The sequence below is a fragment of the Anomaloglossus baeobatrachus genome, chromosome 1 (assembly GCF_048569485.1).
Source record: "Anomaloglossus baeobatrachus isolate aAnoBae1 chromosome 1, aAnoBae1.hap1, whole genome shotgun sequence".
In the NCBI taxonomy this organism is placed as follows: Eukaryota; Metazoa; Chordata; class Amphibia; order Anura; family Aromobatidae; genus Anomaloglossus; species Anomaloglossus baeobatrachus.
In genome coordinates this window covers 825881795-825909294 of record NC_134353.1, presented here as the reverse complement: position 1 = coordinate 825909294, position 27500 = coordinate 825881795, and the positions used below count along the sequence as shown (strand labels likewise).

At 45.8% G+C, this 27500-nt stretch overlaps 1 protein-coding gene across 3 annotated transcripts in view; it reads left to right on the top strand.

Annotated features, from left to right (window-relative positions):
• Positions 1–27500, top strand: part of LOC142253486 (phospholipid-transporting ATPase IG-like) — a 258210-nt gene that overhangs the window by 81564 nt on the left and 149146 nt on the right. For all 3 annotated transcript variants that reach the window (XM_075325103.1, XM_075325104.1, XM_075325105.1), the window contains exon 2: positions 9330–9449. In XM_075325103.1, coding sequence (XP_075181218.1) covers positions 9330–9449 — 120 coding nt within the window. The remainder of the gene's footprint in view (positions 1–9329; positions 9450–27500) is intronic.

The following is a 27500-nucleotide window of genomic DNA, read 5'->3' as shown; positions in this document are numbered from 1 at the left end:
TCAGTTTTCCTCCACAGGTAAAATGCATTTAGTGATTGCTTGTGCTGTTATGGTAGAATGTGTTTTGTTTTGGACTCCTTTTAGTTTTAGGGTAGCGCATTCAAAAAAACTGGTGCAGCTCGAGAAAAGTCTTGGACTCAAAAATGGGAGTTTTTTATTATGGAGGATGTCTGTCACAGATCATTGGTACAACAGATGGCATGGGTGTGTGGGATGAGCTATGGGGAGGCACAGCAGTGTGGAGTGCATACATATATGCTCATACTTGTCATCAGTTTGGGTCCATATCCCCCCCCCCCCCCGATACCTGAGGATAAAGGCCATACTGTGTAGTCTCGTAGGTGTGCTACGTCTTCTCATCACACAGCCACTAGAGACTTTCTTGGGACTAGGAGCCATATAGGAAGAAGAAAATACAATGTAGGTCTGTACAGGGTGCAGAATAACCATGGGGTGTCTCCGAGGCCACGGTGATGTGTGCGATGTTACAGTCTCTGCAGTAGGAGAACATTAGCTTGGGGTCACCTCCGCCGCAGGCTATTATAAAGTTTATATATGAGCTTACAGCTTTTATTGTAAAGGTCCTCCGGTACAACATGTATTATAGCCATTGTTCTTAAAGGAACAGTACAGCCATAAAAAGCGAAGAAAAACCTTTGCCTGAAATAAATCATTTTGCAGAGCGAAAGGGAATTTGTCGCCAGGTTTTTGTTGCCTTATGCTGCTCTGAAATAGGGTAAAGGTCCAGTCACACTAAGCAACTTACCAGCGATCCCAACAACGATAGGGATCGCTGGTAAGTTGCTAGGAGGTTGCTGGTGAGATGTCACACTGTGACGCTCCAGCGATCCCACCAGCAACCTGACCTGGCAGGGATCGCTGGAGCGTGGCTACACAAGTTGCTGGTGACCTCACCAGCAACCAGTGACCAGCTACACTTGCAGAGAGCAGGGAGCAGCGCACACTGAGCGCTGGCTCCCTGCTCTCCTAGTTACAGCACACATAGGGTTAATTACCCGATGTGTGCTGCAGCTACATGTGCACAGAGCAGGGAGCAGCGCACACTGCTTAGCGCTGGCTCCCTGCTCTCCTAGTTACAGCACACATGGGGTTAATTAACCCGATGTGTGCTGCAGCTAAATGTGCACAGAGCAGGAGCCGGCACTGACAGTGAGAGCGGCGGAGGCTGGTATCAAAGGTAAATATCGGGTAACCAAGGACAGGGCTTCTTGGTTACGCGATGTTTACATTGGTTACCAGCCTCCGCAGAAGCCGGCTCCTGCTCACTGCACATTAGTTGTTGCTGTCTCGCTGTCACACACAGCGATCTGTGCTTCACAGCAGGACAGCAACAACTAAAAAATGGCCCAGGACATTCAGCAACAACCAACGACCTCACAGCAGGGGCCAGGTTGTTGCTGGATGTCACACACAGCAACATCGCTAGCAACGTCACAAAAGTTGTTCGTTAGCAGCGATGTTGCTAGCGATGTTGCTTAGTGTGACGGGGCCTTAAGCCTAGGTGTGATTCCAGCACTTACAGGGTTGCTTGCTATAGTTTTGATAAAGCTAATCTCAGCGATAAGCCCTGTGTAACCCCGCTCACACCACTGATTGGCAGCTTTCGGTGTACACTGTGCATAGGCAGAAAGCTGCCAGTTGCAGTGGGGGATGGGATTGACAGCTCATAATTATCAAGAATCACTTTTCTGCTGGGGTACAAGCCCCCTCAGGAATAATCTCCCGCTAAGTGTTTTATCAAGACCAAAGCAAACAGCACAGTAAGGGATGCTTCACACACAGCGAGATCGCTGCTGAGTCGCAGGTTTTGTGACGCAGCAGTGACCTCATTAGCGATCTCGCTGTGTGTGACACTGAGCAGCGATCTGGCCCCTGCTGTGAGATCGCTGCTCGTTACACACAGCCCTGGTTCGTTTTTTTATTGTTGCTCTCCCGCTGTGACGCACAGATCGCTGTGTTTGACAGCGAGAGAGCTACAAATGAAGCGAGCAGAGAGCAGGAGCCGGCATCTGGCAGCTGCGGTAAGCTGTAACCAGGGTGAACATCGGGTAACCAAGGTGGTTACCCGATATTTACCTTCGTTACCAGCCTCCGCCGATCTCACGCTGCCAGTGCCGGTTCCTGCTCCCTGCACATGTAGCTGCAGTACACATCGAGTAATTAACCCGATGTGTACTGTAGCTAGGAGAGCAAGGAGCCAGCGCTAAGCAGTGTGCGCGGCTCCCTGCTCTCTGCTCATGTAGCGACATTATGATCGCTGCTGCGTCGCTGTGTTTGACAGCTAAGCAGCGATCATAACAGCGACGTACAAGGTCGCTGTTGCGTCACAGAAAATAATGACGTAACAGCGACGTCGTTGTCAGTGTCACTTAGTGTGAACCCAGCAGCCGCCATACATATTAGATGGCTGTTGGATGAGTGATGTCTTGGCCTATGGATCAACCATGTGAGCGCTGCGGTCTGGAAATGACACATGACAGAGATGGGTCAGTGTACCTTACAAAATACAGTCTGCTGAGGATCGCTGATCAGGATCCAGTGTATCCGGTGTATCGCCCAACCACTGGATGAGTGACCATTGCTGTATCTGTGGTGTCCACTGCCCGGACCCCGATTGATCACCGCAGCGGCAGACTTTGGCTTTGTGCACATGTGGCATTTCTGTTCCTCATTTGTTACGTTTTTGGTGTTTATTCTGCACGGTTTTGTCATAAAACCTGAAGGATTTCCTCGTCTCAGCAAAGTGAATGAGATCCCTGAAGTCAAATGCAAACGTTGCTTATTTTTTTTTTTCATTTGCAGATTTAAAGGGGTTGTCCACTACTTTTACATTGGTCTATATTTAGGCTAGGTCATCAATGTCTGATCGGCCGAGGTCTGACATGCCGCACCCCCGCCAGTTCACTGTCCTTGCTGCCAGCGGTGGCAGCTGGAAATGCTCAGTTCCGGCACTGCACCGTCCTCTGATAGCGGCCATGGCTCTACATGCATCTCCTATTCAGATCAATAGGAGGCGGATGTGCAGTACCCGGCCGCGGCCACTAAAGAAGATGGAGCAGCTCCGGAGCTGAGCATTGCCGGCTGCTGCCAGGACCCCCAACAGCTGATCGGTGGGGTGCAGGGTGTTGGACCCCGGCCGATTTAGACATTGGTGACATATCCTAAGGATAGGCCATTAATGTAACAGTAGTGGACAACCTCTAAATCTTCAGCATGTCAATTCTTTCAATGTTTTTTGCTACAGATTTCACCCATGTTGAGTGGGGAAAAATCTGCAACAAAAAACGCATGTTACAAAAAACGGAACAAAACCGAGCCGATGTTACTCAGCGGCCTTCCTGCTAACACATCAAAATTTGCAGCAGAATTTCCCGCAGTAAATCCTGACTGTGTGCACGCGCCCTTAATCTTCTGGCTGAATGGTGTAAACGTGCATGTGCCCTTCTGCTTTATTCATTCTCTATGGATGTCAATAGTGGCCGGACCCAGGAGGGGACCATGTTCATCATCATCATAGAGCGGCTTGGCAAAGATGTGTTGGGGTTCGGTTACACGAGCAGCTTTCTGCTCAGGAGAAACTCCATCAGCAATATAAGGCTAAGTTCACACTTCAGTTGTATTAAATCCGTCAGGTCCATTGTTGTGACTGAACGACGGATCTAATTTTTTTAGCTGTCAACAGATGTGTCGGGCTAGGTTCACATTTCCGTTCTTTTGTATCAGTCACAATCCGCTGCTCTGATAAACAACACAATCTGTTTGGCGGATTCCGTTGTTTACCATAGACTTGTATGAGCGGCGGATTGCAACTGATGCCCTTGCATTGCATCCTCCGCCCGACTGATTAGTTGTGGAACGACTGACTGTCGGGCAGCAGAAACGCAGAGTGTAACGTTTTTACACAGGCGGCCGGCCGCTGTGAGCGATCAGCTGATCACCCGGCGGCCGGCCGCTGTGAGCGATCAGCTGATCACCCGGCGGCCGGCCGCTGTGAGCGATCAGCTGATCACCCGGCGGCCGGCCGCTGTGAGCGATCAGCTGATCACCCGGCGGCCGGCCGCTGTGAGCGATCAGCTGATCACCCGGCGGCCGGCCGCTGTGAGCGATCAGCTGATCACCCGGCGGCCGGCCGCTGTGAGCGATCAGCTGATCACCCGGCGGCCGGCCGCTGTGAGCGATCAGCTGATCACCCGGCGGCCGGCCGCTGTGAGCGATCAGCTGATCACCCGGCGGCCGGCCGCTGTGAGCGATCAGCTGATCACCCGGCGGCCGGCCGCTGTGAGCGATCAGCTGATCACCCGGCGGCCGGCTGCTGTCAGGGATCAGCTGATCTCCCGGCGGCCGGCCAGCTGATCTTTCTATCGCTCTCGTTTTACAACGGAATCCGTTTTCTAATCCAATTCTTGTCATCCGTTGTACAACGCATCAGTCACAAGCGCCAAGCAACGCATGTGACTGATGCAAAACAACGGAAATGTGAACCTAGCCTTATTTTACAGGATTGCGCTCACAGGAATCCTGTGAATAAATTGGTCCGCTACTTCCGTTGTGATCGTTTTTTGACGGATATGTTGTCATCAGTTTGTGTTTTTGGACATCCCAATGGGAGTATAGACATGCTGGGCATGCTCAGTAGAACATGACGGAATCAGCACTGGATCCCGTCGTGTGACGGATTACGGCGGAATCCAGCACCATAGACAGCCATTACAACTCTTGACGGATGGCGACGGAAACCCGCGGAGTGCGGTTTTTTTGACGCTCCAACAAACGTTACATTATGCGTTCTTTCCGTCCGACGGTCAGTCACTAAACGACTGATCCATCACGTGGCCGATGCAATGCAAGGCCATCCGTCGCAATCTGTCGTTAATACATTTCTATGGGGAAAAAACAGATTCCTGACATATTTTGCAGGATACCGTATTTCCTTAAAGTCGACGGGTTGTAGCGGATGCAAAACAACGGAAGTGTGACGGCAGCCTAACGAGCTGACTTTCATTTATTTAGGACTCTTCTTTTGCCCAATATATAGGGGCAGAGAGATGGGTAATGCAGTGGCTCCCTCCATGTACAGCCTTGATTTGTACGGATCCGCCATGATTTAATCCCCCATAAATGATCCAAGCAGCCGATGCTTTACACGGAGCAATATAATCAAGAATGCAGGTTCTTCTGAACGTTTATTATCTGCATGAATAAAGTTTCCAAACTTTTTATATCCCTTCTATTTGTATACACTGCACAGCGCTGTGTATACAACCGTCCAATGGCCCATAACCTTGGAGCGTTTGGGTTATTTTGAGGCCGAGGTGTGATAAATATTTGTTTCCTGATGCCGATATGTGTGATACATTGTGTACACAGTATTTATTTGCACCTTCGCATTGATGGCTTCTGTCAGAAATAAACCAAATTGTAGCTTTTTACGTCCTACACAGTAATCATCCCTTTCTGAAGCGCAGAGCGGTCATTTTCCAGAAATGAGCCCCTTGTAGCCCCCTCCGTTATGATGGTAACCCCCCACCAGTGCCGGGGATGTGTTGACTTTTCCACGTATACAGCAATACTTTCATCTGCGACATGACAAACACAAGCCCTTGTCAGCGTGAGTTAGTGGAGAGCTCCCGCCATGCCTCTGCTTTTATACGCTCGGTGACAAGGAACTTTCCATTACAGACTTAGCTCCACGGAAGCCATAGACAGAAGCTTGTAAATCCGCACCAATTTCCATCTGTCACCGGTAGCAGCCTGCCTTAAATTAGTAATAAGCTGTGGCAAAGGCGCTTACTTCATAGCAGAGCTAGAGCCGTCCTCCTGCCCGGCTCGCGGTGTCCTATCCCCGCCAGACCGGACGCTGGACTTGTGTTGTTGCAGAAGATCTAAGCTAAGACCTCTTGGTCTATGGAGAAATGTTAATACAAAGGATTATACATGGGATATTCCACCCTGTCTAATAGGAGAAATGGAGAGTTTTTGAAATAATGTACTGTATTTTTCGCTTTATAAGACGCACCTGATTATAAGACGCACCCCCAAATTTGGTGAAGGAATAGAGAATTTTTTTTAATAAATGGGGTACGTCTTTTAATGACAGTGTCCGTCTAACAAATCATATAGAGTATATGTCCCTCATAGTCCCCCCACCCTAAAATTAGCCCCCTTAATCTGGATATGGCCACCTTATATTGAATATAGCCCCCTTGTGCTGGCACACATCCCCCAGTGATGCCACACGTCCCCTGTGGCTGGCACACCTCACCCTGTGTTTGATATCATCAACCATGCTGCTGCTTTTAGTAAAATAAACTTTCCTTACCTTCTCCAGCACTATCTTCCCTCGTGTCCCCCTCCTTGGGGTTGAGCTCCGGCTTCCTGCATTTCCTGGTTCTCAGCCGGTCATGTGATCGGCACAGCAGAGTGACATCTCTGCGTGCATGATCACAGCAGCAGGAGGGAGACCGGGGAGACACGCTGGAGGGGGTAAGTAAAGAGTTTTTTATTTTCCTATGGGCAGCAGCATGGGGGCCATATCTAACACGGGGGGGGGGAGGCATGTGCCATCAAAGGTAAGCACAGGCACATATAATATGCGCTGCTTACCCAGCCCATCGCCGCGGTGCGGTTTCAGCACCATGGTGATGGACAGCGGCTGTGCATATTATATGAGCGGGAGCAGGAGATCAAAGGCTCCCTCCCGCAGCTTCACCAGCCTCCACGAGCCCCCCCAGCACTGCTCCAGAGCGGCCCCCACCTCCCCTCGACCCTGCAGTATATAATCTGTATATTCGGTTTATAAGATGCCCCCCATACTTTCCCCCAAAATTTGGAGGAACAAAAGTGCGTCTTATAAAGCGAAAAATACGGTACTTGCTTAGCCAACAAAGCGAGCAATTTTTGGGGATGTTTGAGACCGGGGCAGACATACAACCAGGGGGTCCATTGCTACCTCCAAAACAGTGTTAAAGGGAACCGGTCACCTGGTTTGTCCCCTATAACCTGTGGTCACCACCAGTGAGCTCTTATATACGGCATTCCAGAATATTGTCTATAAGAGCCCAGGCCACACTGTATAATGTGAAAATCACTTTTATTATACTTACCTGCGGGGTGATCCGGGCCGATGGTTGTCGCTGCTCGCTGGTCCGGTGCCTCCGCTCTGTGGTGATCAGTCCTCCTTCTTTGCTCCGTGTAGCTGACACATCCTATGTCATTCACACAGGCTGGCATTGTGGTCCTGCGCATGCGCACTTTGATCTGCACTACTGAGGGTAGAGCAAAGTACTGTAATGTGCAGGCGCAATGAATGGTCAAAGTCCACTTGCGCATGCGCACTACAATGCTTTGATCTGCCCTCCGCAGGGCAAAGCAAAGTGCACATGCGCAGGAACGCAATGTGTGCCTATATGGATGGCATAGGACGTGTCATCCACACTGGGCTAGGTTGAAGGAGGACAGCGATTGCCAAACAGAGCAAGCACTGGACCGAGAGCAGCGACACTCATTGGACCGGACCGCCCCCTCGGTGAGTATTATAAGTGTTTTTTTACGTTCTACAGAGCAGCCTGGGTATACTAGAATGTTGTATATAAGAGCCCACTGCTGGTGACCGCAGCTTATATCAAAAACATGTGGTGACAGGTTCCCTTTAAGCTAAGCCTGATTCTCATTAAAATAATTTGGAGATCTTTGGAAATCACATGCCTTTTGTATTTCTTTCTCACTGGCGTCATAGAACGAATCCCAGAAACTTGGAGTAAGAATTACTTCAACAGCAGTCACGTTAGTTGACTACAAAGGGTCCATGTACGGTTCTTGCACAGAGGTCCTCTTCTTCGTTTGTCCACCATGGGTTTGGGAACATATCTGTTGAGTTTTTCTCTGGTATAAAATGGTGATCTCATGGTGCCCGGCTGTGGCATGGTGATTAGCACTTGGCCAAGTCTTCTACTGAACCTGTACACATCATCTCGTGTAGATTGATGCAGATCAGTCGGGATACTTGAGACCTATCTACATGTGACTATGTGAATGAATCACCACTTAATTTTTGCATAAAGGGAACCTGTCAGGTGCAATATGCATCCACAACCACAAGCAGTTCTGGTGCATATTGCTAATCCCTGCCTAACTGTCCCTGTATCTAGTAGCATAGATAAAGAGATCTTTAGAAAAAGTGTTTCTAAAGATCCTTTATGATATGCTAATGAGCGAGGGGACTAGTCACAGGGGCGTTAGTTCATGCACTCATTCCACCCTTTTAGCATCGTAGCACATCCACAGGTGTGTTCTAACATTGTATTCAGTACTCTTTTGCCTAGTGTCATCAGTGGTGACGCGCGTACCTGTATGTTGTAACCACACTTCAAGTCATGCGCACTATCAAGCCAGGTGTACGCATCCCAGCTTCATAGAGGTCTACTGCTTATGACCGGAAGTGACAGGACTTCTGATCATGCACACTGGTCAACATCTGAAGCGACGACCATGGACACAGGTACGTGTGTCACCGCTGATGACGCTGGGCAATGGGCATTGAGTAGCATATTAGCATCTAAGCATACCCACAGGAGTGAACTAAGAGGGCAGAATGAGCACAGGAACGAACACACTTGTGACTGGTCCCTGCGCTCATTAGCATATCATAAAGGATCTTTAGAAATTCATTTTCTAAAGATCCCTTTATCTCTGTTAGTGTATACAGGGACTGTTAGGCAGGGATTAGCAATATACACCAGAACTGCTCGTGGCTCTGGGCGTATATTGCACCTGCAGGTTCCCTTTAAAGCTCCCCCAAAGCACATTTTTTTGAAATCCGAGCACAACACGGATCATGGACACATTCTGTATGATATAAGCCAGCATGTCCATTGCTAAGTTGCCTGACACTACTGTAATACATCTGAAGAGCCGGACACTAGGCGCACGCCAGCTTACCCTTAAAAATAGCATTGAGACAAGTGTTGCCTGATATTTCCCAACAGCCTATTAAATAAAACAAACCCAAAAAAACTTTTTTTGTATTCCTGATGAAACACTTTTTCTGCAGAAATAGAAAGATTAGATAAACATGTTATTTCCTAAATGGATCCTCTCCAGCAATTCCTGTAGCCGGCATCTTGTGTTCCCGATTACACCCTAGCCTGAGATTGTGTGTGCCGGGTATCGTGCCTCCGGTGCTTGCGCCTCCGGTCCTGTACAAGATATGGATGTAATAATACCAGGGTGATCCGTCATGAAGGTTTGCATTGCTTTGGTGATGGACTTATGTTTTATATCCTTTTTTTTTTCTCTCTTGTATTTGACAGTGTCCCGGAGAAGAAAATCGTGTAGGAACCCGGACTGTGTATGTTGGACATCGGCCAACGTCAGAAACAGATTCTTATATTGCTCCAAAATTCTGCGATAACAGGATAGTCTCATCAAAGGTTGGAAAGCTTCTTCATTACATAAGCTGCTGTTTTTTTTGTTAGTTGTCTTTGTGTTATTTATATAGATTTTTGGGATAAGCATGCTGCTGTGTCTGTATTCCTAATTTTCTGACTGTGCCGTACACCTAGACGCCGATGTGCGGTGAGACACAAGCCCCTGTGTGTGGCCATCACCGGCAGCACGTGGTGCAATTACCCATCCCTGTCTTCTGCCTATAGAAGAATGTAGCAATGGGCTCAAAACAATTCACCAAAAACAAGTGCACAGATTTGCTTTAGTTAATACAATTGCACCATGTTTGTGGCTGCAATCCTCATTCCTTCCTTCATTCTCCACTCCTGATAATGCAGTTTACAGCCTGATGCACGTTTCAGGTTTTCCTCTTGTGGTGTTGCCTCTCCCAGTTATATAAGCTGGATGTGATATCTTGGTACATCTAGGGTGCTACTGTCTTCATTTGCTAATATATAACTTTTCCAACAATGTAATTATTGCATATCATGCAGGTTTTTGGGTTTTTTTCCTACTTTTTCTATAATCTGGTTTCTCTGCCCTCCCGGAGTCTGCAGATGCTTTCCCCTTTTTCCAAAATGTGTGGAACTCCTGTATACTCCCGGTTTTGATGGAATCTCTAAGGGCATGTGCGTATGTTGCATTTTTTTCATGCGTTCTTGCAGCGTTTTGAACTGCAGTGTTTCAATGCAAAGTCTATGGGAATTAAGCAAAATTCGTCTGCATGATGCTTTTTTAAACGCAGCGTTTTGAATGTCAAAATTTTGTCAAAATCTCTGCGTTTATAAAAGCAACATGTCCATTATTTTTTTGCGTTTTGGCAGCGTTTAGCTAACATTTGAAGTCAATGGCCGTTTTGAAAACTCATCCAAAATCAAAATCCTAGCGTTTTACATGCATTTTTGATGCTAAACGCATGCTTTTTTGCCAAAATTGAAGCATGCGGTTTTGGCACTATAGTGAGGTCAAGAGGTTTCCTTTTGCCCTCATATCCAGCCCGACTAAAAAAAAAAAAAAAAAAAAAAAAGTCAAAAAATTAAATTTATTTTAAACATAAATATTAAATCTCAATAACCATTTAAGGAAGATTATCATTATAGTGTATGATTTAAAGCATGAAAATTTTTTTTCACTTTTTTCCTAGTGTTTGTTTGAATGTTTAAACTTTATTTAGTAGTGTCTTTGTATTGAAAACGCATCCCATTTTAAGCACGGAAAATGCATGTAAAACGCGGCAAAAACGCATGCGTATTTCCTACGTTTATGTGGTCAAAACCAAATTTGACTGACAAATTCTGCCAGAGGATGCGTTCATTTCTGCAAGGTACAGAATGCAACGTGCGCACATGGCCTAAGGGTGGGTGCACATGATCAGGGTTTGCAGCATTTTGGTTGCAGGGTTGTGTATGTGCAAAATGCTGCATTGCACAATGATTGGGATTTATAGAAATCTACTGCCCCTTTTGTGCTTCTTCTCTCCGCAGCATGAACTGACATGCGGCACAGATTTCCGAGCTGCAGCGTGTCAATTTATGCTGTGAAGACACTAGTGTTCTCCGCAGGGAGAACAGAGCGAAAGTCCACAGAGGCCCGAACCCTGATCGTGGGCACAGGACACTCGCGTCTCCCCAGGAGAAGACGTGTACGGATCTTGTGCACCCACCCTAACACTAAAGGAAGGTAGAAGGAGAACCACAGTCAGGAGCTCAGAAGGGTTTGTAACATTTTGGCAGATGACCTATTTAAAGGACCTCATGGGAACCTGTCCTGTCCTCAAACACAACCTGCAGCTATGGGGTTAATCTGTGATTTAATAGTGTTCCACCAGCTTTCAGTCATAGAGGTGCAGCTTCATTCACCACTGAGTACATAGTGAATGGCAGCTGTAACCACACCCCAGCAATGACTGACAGCTGGCTCTTTACTGATGCTCTGAGAAGCCGGCTTTCAGACCTAGAGGTGCAGCTTAATCACCACTGAGTACATAGTGAATGGCAGCTGTAACCGCACCCCAGCAATGACTGACAGCTGGCTCTTTACTGCTGCTCTGAGAAGCTGGCTTTCAGAGAAAAAGGAGCTAGCACGATCTGAAAATGGCATTCATCATATAAAAAGTGCAAATGCACAGATTTATTCCAACTGTACTATAATATAAATTGAGATTTTTAGCAAATAATTGATCAATTATTTGAGCCACCCCTGCCAATGTCAAGGCAAATCACAATAGGGGGGTCCTACACTATATTCTCTATTTCATGTGCCATGCGGCCTCCTAGATAAAGTTAAAAGCAGAACCATAATGGAGCACACATACCTGTAACCTGTATATAGCCGCTTCCATGTTGCAAAAAAGGCACTTGTGGATAGAGGCCAGCCCAGGTCCCAACATGTGGAGCAAGCTCTACACATACCAGGACTATATCAGAACTGACCCTCCCAGTGCCAGACAGCAACCATTGATAAAGGCAGACCAGATACAAGTATGGTGCTTAATTAGCAATGCCTGTGGAAACTTTATCTAGGAGGCCGCATGGCACATGAAATACATAATATAGTGTAGGGCCCCCCTATTGAGATTTGCTGTGACGTTGGCAGGGGTGGCTCAAAGAATTGATCAATTTGCTAAAAATCTCAATTCATATTATAGTACAGTTAGAATAAATCTGTGAATTTGCACTTTTTATATGACGCATGCCATTTTCAGATCGTGCTGGCTCCCCTCTCTCTCAAGCTGGCTTTCAGGCCTAGAGGTGCAGCTTCATTCACCACTGAGTACATAGTGAATGGCAGCTGTAACCGCACCCCAGCAATGACTGACAGCTGGCTCTTTACTGATGCTCTGAGGAGCCGGCTTTCAGTCCTAGAGGTGCAGCTTTAGTCAGCACTGAGTACATTGAGTGGCCGCTGTAACCACATGAGTACATAGTGAATGGCAGCTGTAACCGCACCCCAGCAATGACTAACAGCTGGCTCTTTACTGATGCTCTGAGGAGCCGGCTTTCAGTCCTTGAGGTGTGGCTTGAGTCACCACTGAGTACATCGCACGTGGCGGCTGTAACCGCACCCCAGCAATGACTGACAGCCGGCTCTCAACTGATGCTCTGATTAGCCAGCTGTGAATCAGTGATGAGGCACAGTTAGTTACTGCTCACTGTCTACTCAGTGGTGACTTCAACTACGCATCTACGACTGAAAGCTTTCTGCTGCCGGTTGGAATAAAGTTAATTTCCTCCCGGTAGCCCGTCTTCTGACTTTAGAACACTAGTAAACTGCAGATTAACCTAATATCTGCTGGATAATAGTGTTTCACGTTAAAGAAACTCTGCAGCAGGAAAATAAAGGACCTTTTTAATGAAAAATATTTAGACGTTTGCTCAACTTTGCATTCAGGAAGCAAACGCATGATAAGGAAAATCCTGTGCAGTAGTGTGTGTGTGTGTGTGTGTATATAGTGTGTATATATAGTGTATATATAGTGTGTGTGTGTATATATAGTGTATATAGGTGTTTAAATACAGCAATTACTTCTGACTGCTTCCAGGTCACAATGTGGGTAATTCACATGGTGGAAAGTTGCCACTCTGGATTTGGCTGAGGATCGGTGATAACTTCACAATTTTCACTTTTACTGGCAATTGCTGGAGATGGGTTAGCTTTAGTAATCCGTGTGTGACTGTAGCTTTGAGGTTTGTATCCTTTGTCATTCATTGCTATGAAGGCGGTCCCCAAAAATTATTAAAATGTTATTTTTTTGGGCTTCATAAAGGAATTTTTCAGACCTAAAGGGAATCTGTTACCGAGTATTTGCTATGTAGTTTGAAAGCTTCATGATGTAGGAGCAGAGACCCTGATTCCAGCAATGTCTTGGGGAATGCTGCAGAAAAAAAAAGTTGTTTTTGTTATGCATTTTTGATGCTTTTTTTCATGCATTGTGATAGTGATAGGAAAATCATTGGAAAAATCACAAGCAAGTGACATTTCAATTGTTTGGTGTAGTGTTTTTTTTTTTTTTTTATTTTTATTATTATTATTCTGCACCAAAATCTGCAATGTGTGCACTGCACTTCAGGAATCTCAGACTTTGCTGGCTTATGTTTTCCCTTGCAGATTAATTGATTAAAATCGGCAATAAAAAAAAAATGCATCAATAAAAGTAGAGTGTACACACAACCTTTTATATTAGGCTTGTCGTTGCAATAGCATCAGTGTTTTATCAGCAGGAGACAATTCATTGAGGACTAGGTGTCTTGTGCCTCTTGGTCTTACCACATCCTACCACTGATTAGCAACTATTTGTCAATGTACATGGTACACAGAAAGCTGCTAATCAGTGGTGTGAGTGGGTTATACACTGCTCAGCATTCCCAGCTCTGCTAGATCTGCAGCAGAGAAAACTGTGATTCCGTCACAACTGATTCACCCAGTAAGTGATACATCACTGGAATCAGGGTCTCTGCCCCTAAAGTTCAGATTACAAAGCAAAAACCTGCTGACCGATTCCCTTTATTATTCAGCATTGTGTAGGGGATTTGAGCCGGATCTGATAGCGGTTTAGTAAATACTCCGGCTGGGCTCTCTATGTCGGAGGCATCTCATCCATGCTGTGCACCTTTGAGTATACGTAGACCCGGTGTATGGAGACCTCCCGCTGTGATCCCAGAGGAGCACATACTGTGTAATTAGATCTTTCCTATTGATGGAGAAGCCCCTCTCGAGCGTGTGCCCCCAATACACGGAGTAACCGCCGCCTCAGTCTGGGTTATTGATTGCTTCTTCTTGCGGTAACTGAATTTGTATTGAACTTTTGGCTTTTACAGGAAGATCTTTTTGAGTGTTTAAGCTTCGATCAAATAATTTGTGTATACTGTTTACGGAGAGCAGAGTCTCGTGTATGTGCGCTATATACAGAGAGATGGGAGTATATGGCTTGTATACACAGAGAGGGCTCTGAAATCTGACTCTTGATGGCTGCCACCTACCCCAGGGCTTTATACAAGAAGCCTGGAGCCAGACAGGGCTTTTACAAGGTGTCTCGTCACGTGGGGCCGCGCTCTGCAAATCGTATATTCATCAGCTAAACGCTTCCTCCCGTAATGACCTGATCCCAGATAATGAGACTCGGCCCTGGGTCTCCCGACGTCACTGCTCCTGAACTGGGTCAGCGCTCAATTATTAGGCTCTGCATTCACCCGGGGACTACAGCGAAAAACACAGAAAAAACAGATTGGCAGGAAAAATTCTGCGTAAAATCTGTGCATTTTTTTTACATGTTTTGCACAGATTTTTTTGGAGTTTTTAACCTGTGGGGTCCCCCCCCATCCCCCATTCATCTGAAAGGGAGAAAAATGTGTGTGTGTATATATTGTGTGTGTGTGTGTGTGTGTGTGTGTGTGTGTGTGTGTGTGTGTGTGTGTATATATATATATGCGGCACGGTGGCTCAGTGGTTAGCACTGCAGTCTTGCAGCACTGGAGTCCTGGGTTCAAATCCCACTAAGGACACTGCCTGCAAGGAGTATGTATGTTCTCCGCGTGTTTGCGTGGGTTTCCTTCCACACTCGATAGGGACTCTAGATTGTGAGCCATAATGGGGACAGTATTGCCAATGTATGTAAAGCACTATGGAATTAATAGCGCTATGTAAATGAATAAAATTATAATATAAATATATATATATATACATGTGTGTGTGTGTATGTATATATATATATATATATATATATATATATATATATATACATGTGTGTGTATATATATATATATATATATATATATATATATGTGTATGAATGTATGTATATATAATTTTTATATTTATAAAATATATAGTGTGTGTGTATATAATTATATATATTTTATAAATATAAAATATCATATATATATAATTTATATTAATTATAATATATATATATATATATATATATATATATATATATATATTATAATATTTATATATTTTATATTATATACTTTATATTATTGTGTATGTATATATGTATGTGTGTGTGTGTGTATGTATATATATATATATATATATATGTATGTATGTATGTATGTATGTATGTGTATATATATATATATATTAGTGATGAGCGAGCATGCTTGTAACTACTCGGTACTCGCACGAGTATCGCTGTACTCGGGCTGCTCGGCGGGGACCGAGTAATCTCGCGATACTCGTGCTGTACTCGTGGTCTTCATTTCTGCATGTTGGCGCTCTTTTGAGAGCCAGCCCTCATGCAGGGATTGGCTGGCAGACCACTGCAATGCCACAGCCCTGTTAGTTGTGGAATTGCAGTGATTGGCCGGCCTGCACAGCGTGACCGAGCCTTTATATCGGCCGGCGCGCTGTGCTCTGCTCACAGCTATCCAGACAGTGAGTGCAGGGAGAGTGTCGCTGATTCAGGGAAAGCTTTGCGGCCCTTTATAGTTAGTTCCGGAGCAGGGCTGCAAACAGTGTGACCAGAAGTCCTTCTCAGGACTATTCTAGTTGTATACAGGCAGGCAGGGTATAGCCAGGTCGGAGTACAGTATCAGAGTCCTTCTCAGGACTATTGTTGCTATATACAGGCAGGGTATAGCCAGGTCTGAATACAGGCTAGTGACCAAAAGAGTCCTTGTCAGGACTATTGTACCAGTATACAGGCAGGCAGGCAGGGTAGTGGTGACCGTATACCAGCCTTCATCATATCTGGGGCTGGTGTACACAGTGTAAAACAGTCCAGATAGTGTCTGACTTGTCTGTAATTGTCGCTCCCCAAAAAAACCTGTTAGGTTCTTATTGCGTCCGTGCTTGGTTTTTAAAACCGCACGTGTGTGCCTGTTGGTGGCAGCGTACAGGTGCACTTGTGTGCAATTTCCACAAACTTTGATATAACGCACAAGTAGTGAATATACACGTCAGCAGTGCACAGCATTGCAAAATGCGCAAGGGCATTGGCAAGGAACAAGGAAGTGGACGTGATGGTGGTGCAGGCAGAGGCTGAGGTCGTGGGCAAGCTCTAATTTCGCCACAACAAAGGGCCACATCTAGTCGCTCGCACGTCCTGTCCCAAATTCTTGGGGACCGCAGCAGTACACCGCTCTTGAACCAAGACCAGTGTCAACAGGTTGTTAGTTGGATAGCAGATAATGCTTCCAGTCAGATTGGCACCACCACAAACACTCTGTCTTCCACACGGTCAAGTGTCAGTAGCCGTGATACTGCACCGCACATTTCTGAACCTGATCCTCCTTCCTACCACCAGGCTGAGTACACGTCCTCCTCGGACATTAATGATCCCACACTTGGACACTCGGAAGAGCTGTTCACGTTTCCATTCACACATTCTGGCCTCTCGCCAGCTCATATTGAAGTGGGTCATGAGGAGATCGTCTGTACAGAAGGCCAAATATTTGAGCAGCCACGTTCTCACGAAGTTGGCAACGTGTCTCAACAAGTGGTGGATGATGATGAGACACAATTGTCAGCAAGTCAGGAGGAGGAGCAGGGTGCGGAAGAGGAAGACGACGTGGTGGATGATCCAGTAACTGACCCAACCTGGCAGGAGGATATGCAGAGCGAGGACAGCAGTGCACAGGGGGAGGGAGGCGTAGCATCACAACAGGCAGTAAGAAGCAGGGTGGTGGCCCCAGGCAGAAGTCAGGCAACCGTTCCCCGGAACAACACGACGACACAAGGTGCCTGTACAAATGTTAGGTCTTCCCGAGTCTGGCAGTTTTTTAAGTTGGATCCAGATGATTCAAAAAAGGCCATTTGCAACACCTGCCGTGCCAGCATCAGCAGGGGTACCAAAACTAGCAGCCTGACCACCACCAGCATGATCAGGCACATGTCAGCCAAGCACCCGACTTTGTGGGAAGTACAACAGAGTCGAGGAGCAGTGCTTGCTGATGTCACTGCTACGTCTTCGCTGGTTGTGCATGCGAGCCAATCCTCTGTCCATGCTGCCTGCGAACAAGCCTCCTCCACTCCTGCACCTGCAGTTGCCTACGCAGAAAGAACACCATCATCAAGCACGTCCTTGTCCCAGCGCAGCGTTCAGTTATCCATTCAGCAAACCTTTGAACGCAGGCGCAAATACACTGCCAACACCCCACATGCCACAGTTCTAAATGCTAACATTTCGCGACTGCTTGCGCTGGAAATGTTGCCTTTTAGGCTGGTGGAGACAGAAGCATTCCGTGACCTGATGGCGGCAGCTGTCCCACGTTACTCGGTCCCCAGCCGCCACTATTTCTCCCGGTGTGCCGTCCCCGCGTTGCATAACCACGTGTCACAAAACATCACACGTGCCCTGAACAACGCTGTTTCACCCAAGGTCCACCTAACCACAGACACGTGGACAAGTGCTTGTGGGCAAGGCCGCTACATCTCGTTGACGGCACACTGGGTTAATATTGTGGAAGCTGGGACCCAGTCTGAGCGAGGGACGGAACACGTCCTTCCCACACCAAGGTTTACAGGCCCTACCTCAGTCAGTGTTTCACCCACACTCTACAGCTCCGGAATGTCATGCTCTTCAGCCTCCTCCTCCTCCTGCGCATCCTCATCCACTGTACCCTCCACACCAGTCACAAGCTGGAAGCACTGCAGCACTGCCTCGGCGAAGCGGCAACAGGCTGTGCTGAAGCTAATCTGCATAGGTGACAAACCCCACAATGCAGAAGAGCTGTGGACAGCTCTGAAACAGCAGGCAGATCACTGGCTCACACCTCTGAACCTAAAGCCAGGAAAGGTCGTGTGTGACAATGGCCGGAACCTGGTGGCGGCTTTGAGGCGAGGCCAGCTGACACATGTTCCATGCGTGGCCCATGTGCTCAACCTCGTGGTTCAGCGGTTTATAAAGTCATACCCAGAGCTGTCTGATCTACTGGTAAAAGTTCGCCGCCTGTCTGCACATTTTCGAAAGTCACCTACTGCTTCAGCCGGCCTTGCCGGCTTTCAGCGCCGTTTGCATCTTCCGGCTCACAGACTGGTGTGTGATGTCCCCACGCGTTGGAATTCAACTCTGCACATGTTGGTCAGGATATGTGAGCAGAAGAGGGCAGTTGTTGAGTACCTGCATCACCTAAGCCGTCGGGAAATGGGTCAAACTCCACACATAACACCTGAGGAGTGGAGATGGATGTCAGACCTATGTACCATCCTCCAAAACTTTGAGGACTCCACCAAGATGGTGAGTGGTGATGACGCCATTATTAGCGTCACCATACCGCTACTCTGCCTTCTAAAACGGTCTCTGCTGAAAAACAAACATGATGCATTGCAGGCGGAGCGCGATGAGTTGCAGCAAGAAACAGTAGTGGGTGTGGGTGATAACGCACAGCCCAGCCTCGTCTCATCACAACATGCAGTGGAGGACTATGACGAGGAGGAGGATGAAGACATGGAGCTACTCTCCGGCCAAATTGAGGATATGACATGCACACCAGTCATATCCTCGGTTCAGCGTGGCTGGCCAGAGGACAGGGTAGATGAGGAGGAGGAGGAGGAGGAGGAGGACAGCATGTTCAGTCATCTTGTTGGTCAGGCTACTGAAGTCCTGGCTGTTAAGAGTCTGGCGCACATGGCTGACTTTATGGTAAGCTGCCTGTCTCGTGACCCTCACGTTAAGAACATCTTGGCCGACAATCATTACTGGTTGGTAACACTGTTAGACCCACGCTACAAGGAGAACTTTTTGTCTCTTATTCCCGTGGAGGAGAGGTCAACCAAAATGCAGCAGTTCCGGAAGGCCATAGTCACGGAAGTAGGCAAAGCATTCCCCTCACAAAACGCTAGCGACATAGGTCAGGAATCAGTGGACAACCGAGGCGTACAGCCGAGAGAGGCACAAGTCCAATCCGCCAGAGGTAGGGGAACAGTCTTTAAGATGTGGGACAGTTTTCTCAGCCCCTCACGTACCACAGCCCCTGAGGTGCGGGGTAGTGCCACAAGAAATCCTAAGTTTGCCCAGATGCTGAAGGAGTACCTTGCAGATCGAACAACTGTACTCCGACATTCCTCTGTGCCTTACAATTATTGGGTATCCAAGCTGGACACGTGGCATGAATTGGCTCTCTACGCCTTGGAAGGCCTGGCCTGCCCTGCTGCTAGCGTTTTGTCAGAGCGTGTTTTTAGTGCCGCAGGTGGAATCATTACAGATAAACGCACCCGCCTGTCAACTGAAAATGCTGACAGGCTGACTCTGATCAAGATGAACAAGGGTTGGATTGGGCCAGACTTCACCACACCACCAGCAAATGAGAGCGGAATTTAAAGTTTGCCATGTACCTCCACTCACCCATGGGTACACACTTCTGGACTTTGGATAATCGCTGGACTGCTCCTCCTTCTCCTCATGCGCCACCATGATGATGACCGTTACAAATTGCAATACTTAGGCCTTTGTTTCAGGTATACCCCCAGTGGTAAATTTTTTCGCCCATTCTTTGCAGAATGGACATTACAACGACAGGAGACCCGCTCCTTTGCAATGGGAACAATGTTTTGAGGCCCTCATGCACGTCTCTACCCAGGGACAACGTGGAGCTTCCCAATTTTTGGCTGCCCTGCCTAAGGGCTATACTATAATACACCCACTTCCTGACAATGGACACTTAATGTTTTGAGGCCCTCATGCACGTCTCTACCCAGGGACAACGTGGAGCCTCCCAATTTTTGGCTGCCCTGCCTAAGGGCTATACTATAATACACCCACTTCCTGACAATGGACACTTAATGTTTTGAGGCCCTCATGCACGTCTCTACCCAGGGACAACGTGGAGCCTCCCAATTTTTGGCTGCCCTGCCTAAGGGCTATACTATAATACACCCACTTCCTGACAATGGACACTTCAGGTTTACAGGCCATCATGCACGTCTCTATCCAGGGACAATGTGGAGCCTCCCAATTTTTGGCTGCCCTGCCTAAGGGCTATACTACAATAGACCCACTTCCTTACAATGGGCACTTCAGGTTTACAGGCCATCATGTACGTCTCTATCCAGGGACAATGTGGAGCCTCCCAATTTTTGGCTGCCCTGCCTAAGGGCTATACTACAATAGACCCACTTCCTTACAATGGGCACTTCAGGTTTACAGGCCATCATGCACGTCTCTATCCAGGGACAACGTGGAGCCTCCTAATTTTTGGCTGCCCTGGCAAAGGGCTATACTAAAATAGACCCACTTCCTTACAATGGGCACTTCAGGTTTACAGGCCCTCATGCACGTCTCTATCCAGGGACAATGTGGAGCCTCCCAATTTTTGGCTGCCCTGCCTAAGGGCTATACTACAATAGACCCACTTCCTTAAAATGGGCACTTCAGGTTTACAGGCCCTCATGCACGTCTCTATCCAGGGACAATGTGGAGCCTCCCAATTTTTGGCTGCCCTGCCTAAGGGCTATACTACAATAGACCCACTTCCTTACAATGGGCACTTCAAGTTTACAGGCCCTCATGCACGTCTCTATCCAGGGACAATGTGGAGCCTCCCAATTTTTGGCTGCCCTGCCTAAGAGCTATACTACAATAGACCCACTTCCTGACAATGGACACTTAATGTTTTGAGGCCCTCATGCACGTCTGTATGCAGGGGCATTGGTGAACCTCACAATTTTGGACTGCCCTGGCAAAGGAAAATACTACAAAGACTCACTTCCTCAAAATGGGCACATTAGACTCAAGAGGCCTTCATGTACGTCTCTTCTCAGGGACATCTGAGTGCCACACAATGTTTTCACGTAAAATCTTTCATGTATTAACCCCTTAACGACCGCGGGCCGTAAAATTACGTCCTAAATGACATAATCTTACTGCCCGCGGTCCTCCGGCGGCAGCATGCCGCGATCGGCACACATCTCAGCTGATTTTCACAGCTGAGATGTGTGCCTGCTAGGCACGAGCAGAATCGTTATCTGCTCGTGCCGATTAACCCCTTATATGGCGCTGTCAATACATGACAGCGCCATTATAAGCGCGATCGCGGTAAAGTTTTACTTACCGCCGAAACCGGAAGTCACGTGACGCGATCACGTGACTCCCGATAGTTGTCATGGTAGCACAGGGTCATGTGATGACTCCTGTACTACACATGAATTGGTTTCACTTTCGCTGTGCCCGGGGCACAGCAAAAGAGAAAGACAGCGTATCTGCTGTTTACAGCCTTCCAGCTGTGATCAGCAGATACTGCAGAGCGATCGGAATGCTGATCGCAATAGCCCCCTAGGGGGACTAGTAAAATAAAAAAAAAGTAAAAAAATAAGTTTTAAAAAATTAAAAAAAAACAAAAAAACCTAAAAGTTCAAATCACCCCCCATTCGCCCCATTGAAAATTAAAGGGTTAAAAAAATAAAAAATATACACACATTTGGTATCGCCGCGTTCAGAAACGCCCGATCTATCAAAATATAAAATTAATTAATCTGATCAGTAAACGGCGTAGCGGCAAAAAAATTCCAAACGCCAAAACGACGTTTTTTTGTCGCCACAACTTTTGCGCATAATGCAATAAGAGGCGATCAAAACGTAGCATCTGCGCAAAAATGGTACCGTTAAAAACGTCAGCTCGAGACGCAAAAAATAAGCCGTCATTGAGCCTAAGATCCCGAAAAATGAGAACGCTACGGGTCACGGAATATGGCGTAAAACGTGCGCCACTTTTTTCGGACAAACTTCCGATTTTTTTTTTAACCCCTTATATAAAAGTAAACCTATACATGTTTGGTGTCTACGAACTCGCACTGACCTGAGGCATCACACCCACACATCAGTTTTACCATATAGTGAACACAGTGAATAAAATATCTCAAAAACCATAGTGCTATCGCACTTTTTTTGCAATTTTTCAGCATTTGGAATTTTTTTGCCATTTTCTAGTACACAATATGGTAAAACTGATGGTTTCATTTAAAAGTACAGCTCGTTCCGCAAAAAATGAGCCCTCACATGACCATATTGACTGAAAAATAAAAAAGTTACGTCTCTCAGAAAAAGAATGGCGAAAAAAAAAAACGGAAAGCGAAAAATCGGCCGGTCGTGAAAGGGTTAATCTCAAAAAGTAACATACACCAGCTCTATCTCACTATTGCGTATGTGCCCTTAACATTTCTGCCATGAAAAATCATTTTGGTGTCATTTTGGAAGGTTTTCTGGTGAGTCCGTAAAAATGGCGTTAAACGCGGACAAAATTGTTCACAGCTGTGACTTTTGAGTGATAAATGCTTCAAGGGGTCTTCCCCATGCTGTTGCCATGTCATTTGAGCACTCTTCTGAGACTTTTGTGACATTTTTAGGGTTTCGCCATGCTGCCGGGGGGTCATTTCACAAAAATACTCGGGTCTCCCATAGGATAACATTGGGCTCGTTGCTCGGCCCGAGTACACGAGTATCTTGGGAGGCTCGGGCCGAGCTTTGAGCACCCGAGCTTTTTAGTACTCGCTCATCACTAATATATATATATATATAATATATATATATATATTAATATATATATATATATATATATATATATATATATATATATATATATATATATATAATATATTATATATTATTTTTTTTTTTTTTTTTGCAATCACGTTTTATTTCAAAATTGCGCTAAAAAATCTTCAGAATCAGAACTGGGGATCCATCAGTGAGCTTGTCTTCACATGAGAGTTAGTAACTATTTTATCTGAGCAGATTTCAACTCCACTTTGATGTGGTCACAAGTCAGCCCATATATGCCCATTAAAAGCCAGTTCCAAAGAGTTTTTTCATAAGGAGCTCACTGACAGATTTTCAGTTAACTCACTATTTTCCCAGAAACAGCCAAACTGCAAAATTTTTAAAGGAATCCAATTTCCAAATTATTATTATTTTTTTTTTTTTAATCCAAAAATACATAATTTGTGATTGCAGCTCAACTTTGATGTGGTCACAAGTCAGCCCATATTTGCTCATTAAAAGTCAGATAAAAGTTACAAAAACTTTAATTCCTAAGGAGCTCACTGATAAATACTCAGTTAACTCAATATTTTCCCGAAAACAAAAGCCAAACTGTGCAAACTTTTTAAATTAAACCCAATTGCAAAATTATTTTTTATACAAAAATACATTTGATTTCAGCTCAACTTTGATATTGTCTGTGGTCAGAAGTGAGCACATAAATACTCATTAACAGACAGATAAGTTGCAAAGACCTTTTCTTACGGGGCTCACTGACAGATTCTCAGTTAACTCATTTTCTTGAAAACAAAAGCCAAATGGTGCAACATTTTTAAATTAAACTCCATTTTTTTTTTTATCCAAAAATACATACCAGTTATGATTATTATTGATATGGTCAGATGCCTGCTTATATATACTCATTAAAGACCAATAAAAAATGAGTTCTTTTCATAAGGAGCTCACTGACAGATTCTGTTAATTCATTATGTTCATGAAAAAAAAGCCAACTGTGCAAAATTTTTAAATAAATTCGATTGCAAAATTCTTTTTTTATCCAAAAATACATCATTTAAGTATTAGAAGACATTGACAATATTTTTTTTAACATTTAAGAGCAGACCTAAACAGGAAAGCTGCTGTTTTCCCCATGGTGCTGCTGCCCTCATCCCGGGCCAGGTTTTACCTGATTTACGTAATAGAAAGTTTATTTTTTAGGATTATTTTTGACCTTTCCGTTTATAAATGTAGGTTTTCCGGGCTGTAGGATTTTTTTATATTTTAATAAACATTGTCCCGATAGAGGAAATGTTCTTACCACGGGCCCGGCCCTCTCTATACAGCGTCCGGCCCATTGATCGGGTGAGCCGTACTCCGGGAACTCAGACGTATAATGGACTCATATAGGAAGCCGGAGAATAAGGATTTATACATAATTAACCATACGTCTGCCAGACATGATGAATGGTGTGCGCTCCCTCCTATTACTGGATGAGAACAGCACAAAGGCACAATAGGTGAGCGCAGACGCCGGCTCCGCGGAGAAGACTAAACCGCCTGTGAATTATGATCCGTGAGGCCGACGTTTTCTGGCCTGATCACTAGTAATCTCTCGTTATTGATCGTCAGGATGAACTTTGATTAATTTTTCTGAAACGTGGTAAATTGTACTGATGTATATTTCTTCCCTGATGTCTCATATTGTCCAAGTTACCCAGTGAGGTAGTGATCCTCATGGACCAAATAATTGTCCTTAGAAAAAAGGGCTTGGGGTACAATTATAAGACCACTGCGGGTTATGAAGACTGCAGTTCTGTAGCCCCAATTTGAATAGATCAGATATGTAGGGGTCTGTTACATCCATTGTCTACGAGACTCTCTAACAGTCCAATAGACAATGAATAAAGAGGCCCTGAGCGTGTGCCACCTCCCCTCCATATAACTGGGATAGATGACCTCTCGTCTTGTGATAGGTGGGGGTACTAATGGTGGGACCCTCCCCAAAGATCCAAGACCGATCTCCTATTAAACTCTTGTCCCACATGTATAAGTTAATTGATCCATATCTTTTAAAGGAGTGTTTCCAAGATCATCTATCCACAGAATGAATGGCGTTTTGCTTTAGGCCGCACCTCAGGGACACACACTGATCATGAAGTGTCTGGGGCCCTCACTCCTGCTCACCGCCCAATCTCAAGACTATGGACCAAGGGAGTTCTGCTCCTGCTAAACACTTCTGCTCCATTCACGGTTAATATGAAAGCCCATCTGTCTCTTTTGGAGTCATAGACTTTGAAGGGTGTGTGCTCGACTGCCGCTCCCTTCTCGTTTCTCCTCTTTTTGGGGTCAGGGAGTGGGGCTCAGGCTTCCGATTCTAGTGTTTAATGGTGGTCTAGCAGTGGATTGATAGCCCCGTTATAGAGGACTTTAAGGAGTATTCTGTCTCTGCTCATTTCTGCATTGAGAGGGGCCTGTGACTTTCGTCTACGGATACCGGCCGGGTGCACCATACTCATTGATCACACAAATGACCCAGCAGGGGTCAGTAGATGAGGTAACAGGCCGCACTCCCCTCCATACACGGGAGTGGGTGGAGCCGGAGTACCCCTTAATACAGACCTGCCCAGAGAGCTGTGGCCCATCTATGCCCTGGTCATTATGCCTGTAATGTTATGTGCAGCTGTTCTTATCATGAGATTGGATGTGAGTGAGACCAAGACCTCCCGAGTGTGAGAAGTGTTCAGTACCGTCTTCGGACAAGCTCATCTCGGTGGGGCCGGCACCAGTTAAACATGGGGCCCCAACAAAATGGCTGTGTTTGTACAGGCCCCCATGGGGGCGCCATGCTTTATATGTATAACGAACATGGGACCCCAACCAGACTGCTGCGGACCCCCATGGGGCGGCATGTTTTATATGTATAACCCAACATGGGGCTCCAGCCAGACTGCCGTGCGTATGTGGGCCCCCATGGGGCGGCATAGATTACATGTATATCCAATATGGGGCTCCAACGAGACCTCTGTGTTTGTACAGGACACCATGGTTTATGTAAATACCTAGCATGGGCCCTCAAACAGACTGCTGCGGGTGTGCAGGCCTCCATAGGACGCCATTGTTTACATGTATACCAAACATGTGGCCCAAACCAGACTTCTGTGGATGTGTGGGCCCCCAAGGGGTGGCATGGTTTACATTTATTCCCAGCCTGGGGCCCCAACCAGACCGCTGTGTGTTTACAGGCCCCCATAGGGTGCCATGGTTTTTTTGTATAGCCAACATGGGGCTCCAACCAGATGTCTGTAGATGTGCGGCCCCCATAGGGCTTTATGGTTTCCATGTATACCCAGTATTTCTGTGTCTGTGCTGAGCCCTTCATCTGTGTGTGCTGATGCATGTGACAGGATGGATGAAATAGAGCGTGGTGCCAGAGCTATGCTCCTCTGAAGAACATTCTTTAAAACCAAAGTGCATTAGATGCGGATATACATATGATGGGACGTCTCCATCATCTCTGAGATCTCCAGACTGCGTCCGGCTGATGTCTGTGATGGCAAAAGACGGGCCGGAACCGAGTGTTTATGACCTGATACATTAGACGTGGGTCCTCTGCTCCAAAGAGACCATCAAATATGTACAATAGTCAATGATGAACCGTAGGAAAACAGTCAGCGGAGGAGAACACAGCACCCGAGAGATGGCCGCAAGCCCGGCACTGCTTCAGTATTGCTTTAAAGGAAATGTCACCAAGGAACAACCAATTATCAATAATCATTATATAAGGTTTTTATGTTAAGTCTATTTTTTTAAATGTTGAAGATCATCCCTTTAGAAAAGCAAAATAAGAAAAATCTTGTTATATTTACACTGTGTACAAAGCCTAATATTGGGCTCTTACGTCTTGTTGAATATTGGCACCAATAGAACGATCTTATCTGTTTCCAAAAAAATCATGCTCTAATCTGGGAACAGGTCATTGTGAAGGAAGGAGAGGAGGGGAGCTGTGACATAAACTAATAATGGTTAGATACCGTATGTAGTAATGATGTCATTATAAATGAGGTGAGCTGTGATATCACCTATTGTGGCTGGTGGATGTTGACGGTCTACTGTACGTAGTACAATTGTCTCATACATGAGGAGGAGGTGAGCTGTGACATCGCCTATTGTGACTGGATAATGACTGTCCACTGTACGTAATGCTGTTGCCTTTGCACAAGTGTAGGAGGTGAGCTGTGACATGATCTATTTTATAAACGGTTACTTTATTACTGCTGCATATATAAACTGTACCTATGGTAATCATGTCTGTGCTGATAATGAGACAGCTGTAAAGTGTCTGTACAGAAAAGATGGTATGAGTCTTGAATCAGATCTATTAGCCTTTGCAAAAATGATATGGATGATATGGAAATAAAATATATATATTAAATACATAAATTAATATTATATATATATATATATATATATATATATATATATATATATATATATATATATATATATATATATATTAATTTATGCCAAATATACTTGATTCTATGTACACCGAATGTTGCAAGAAACTATTGATTTTTACCGGGAATGGGTCATAAAAAAATTACCAATTGCTTAAACTGCG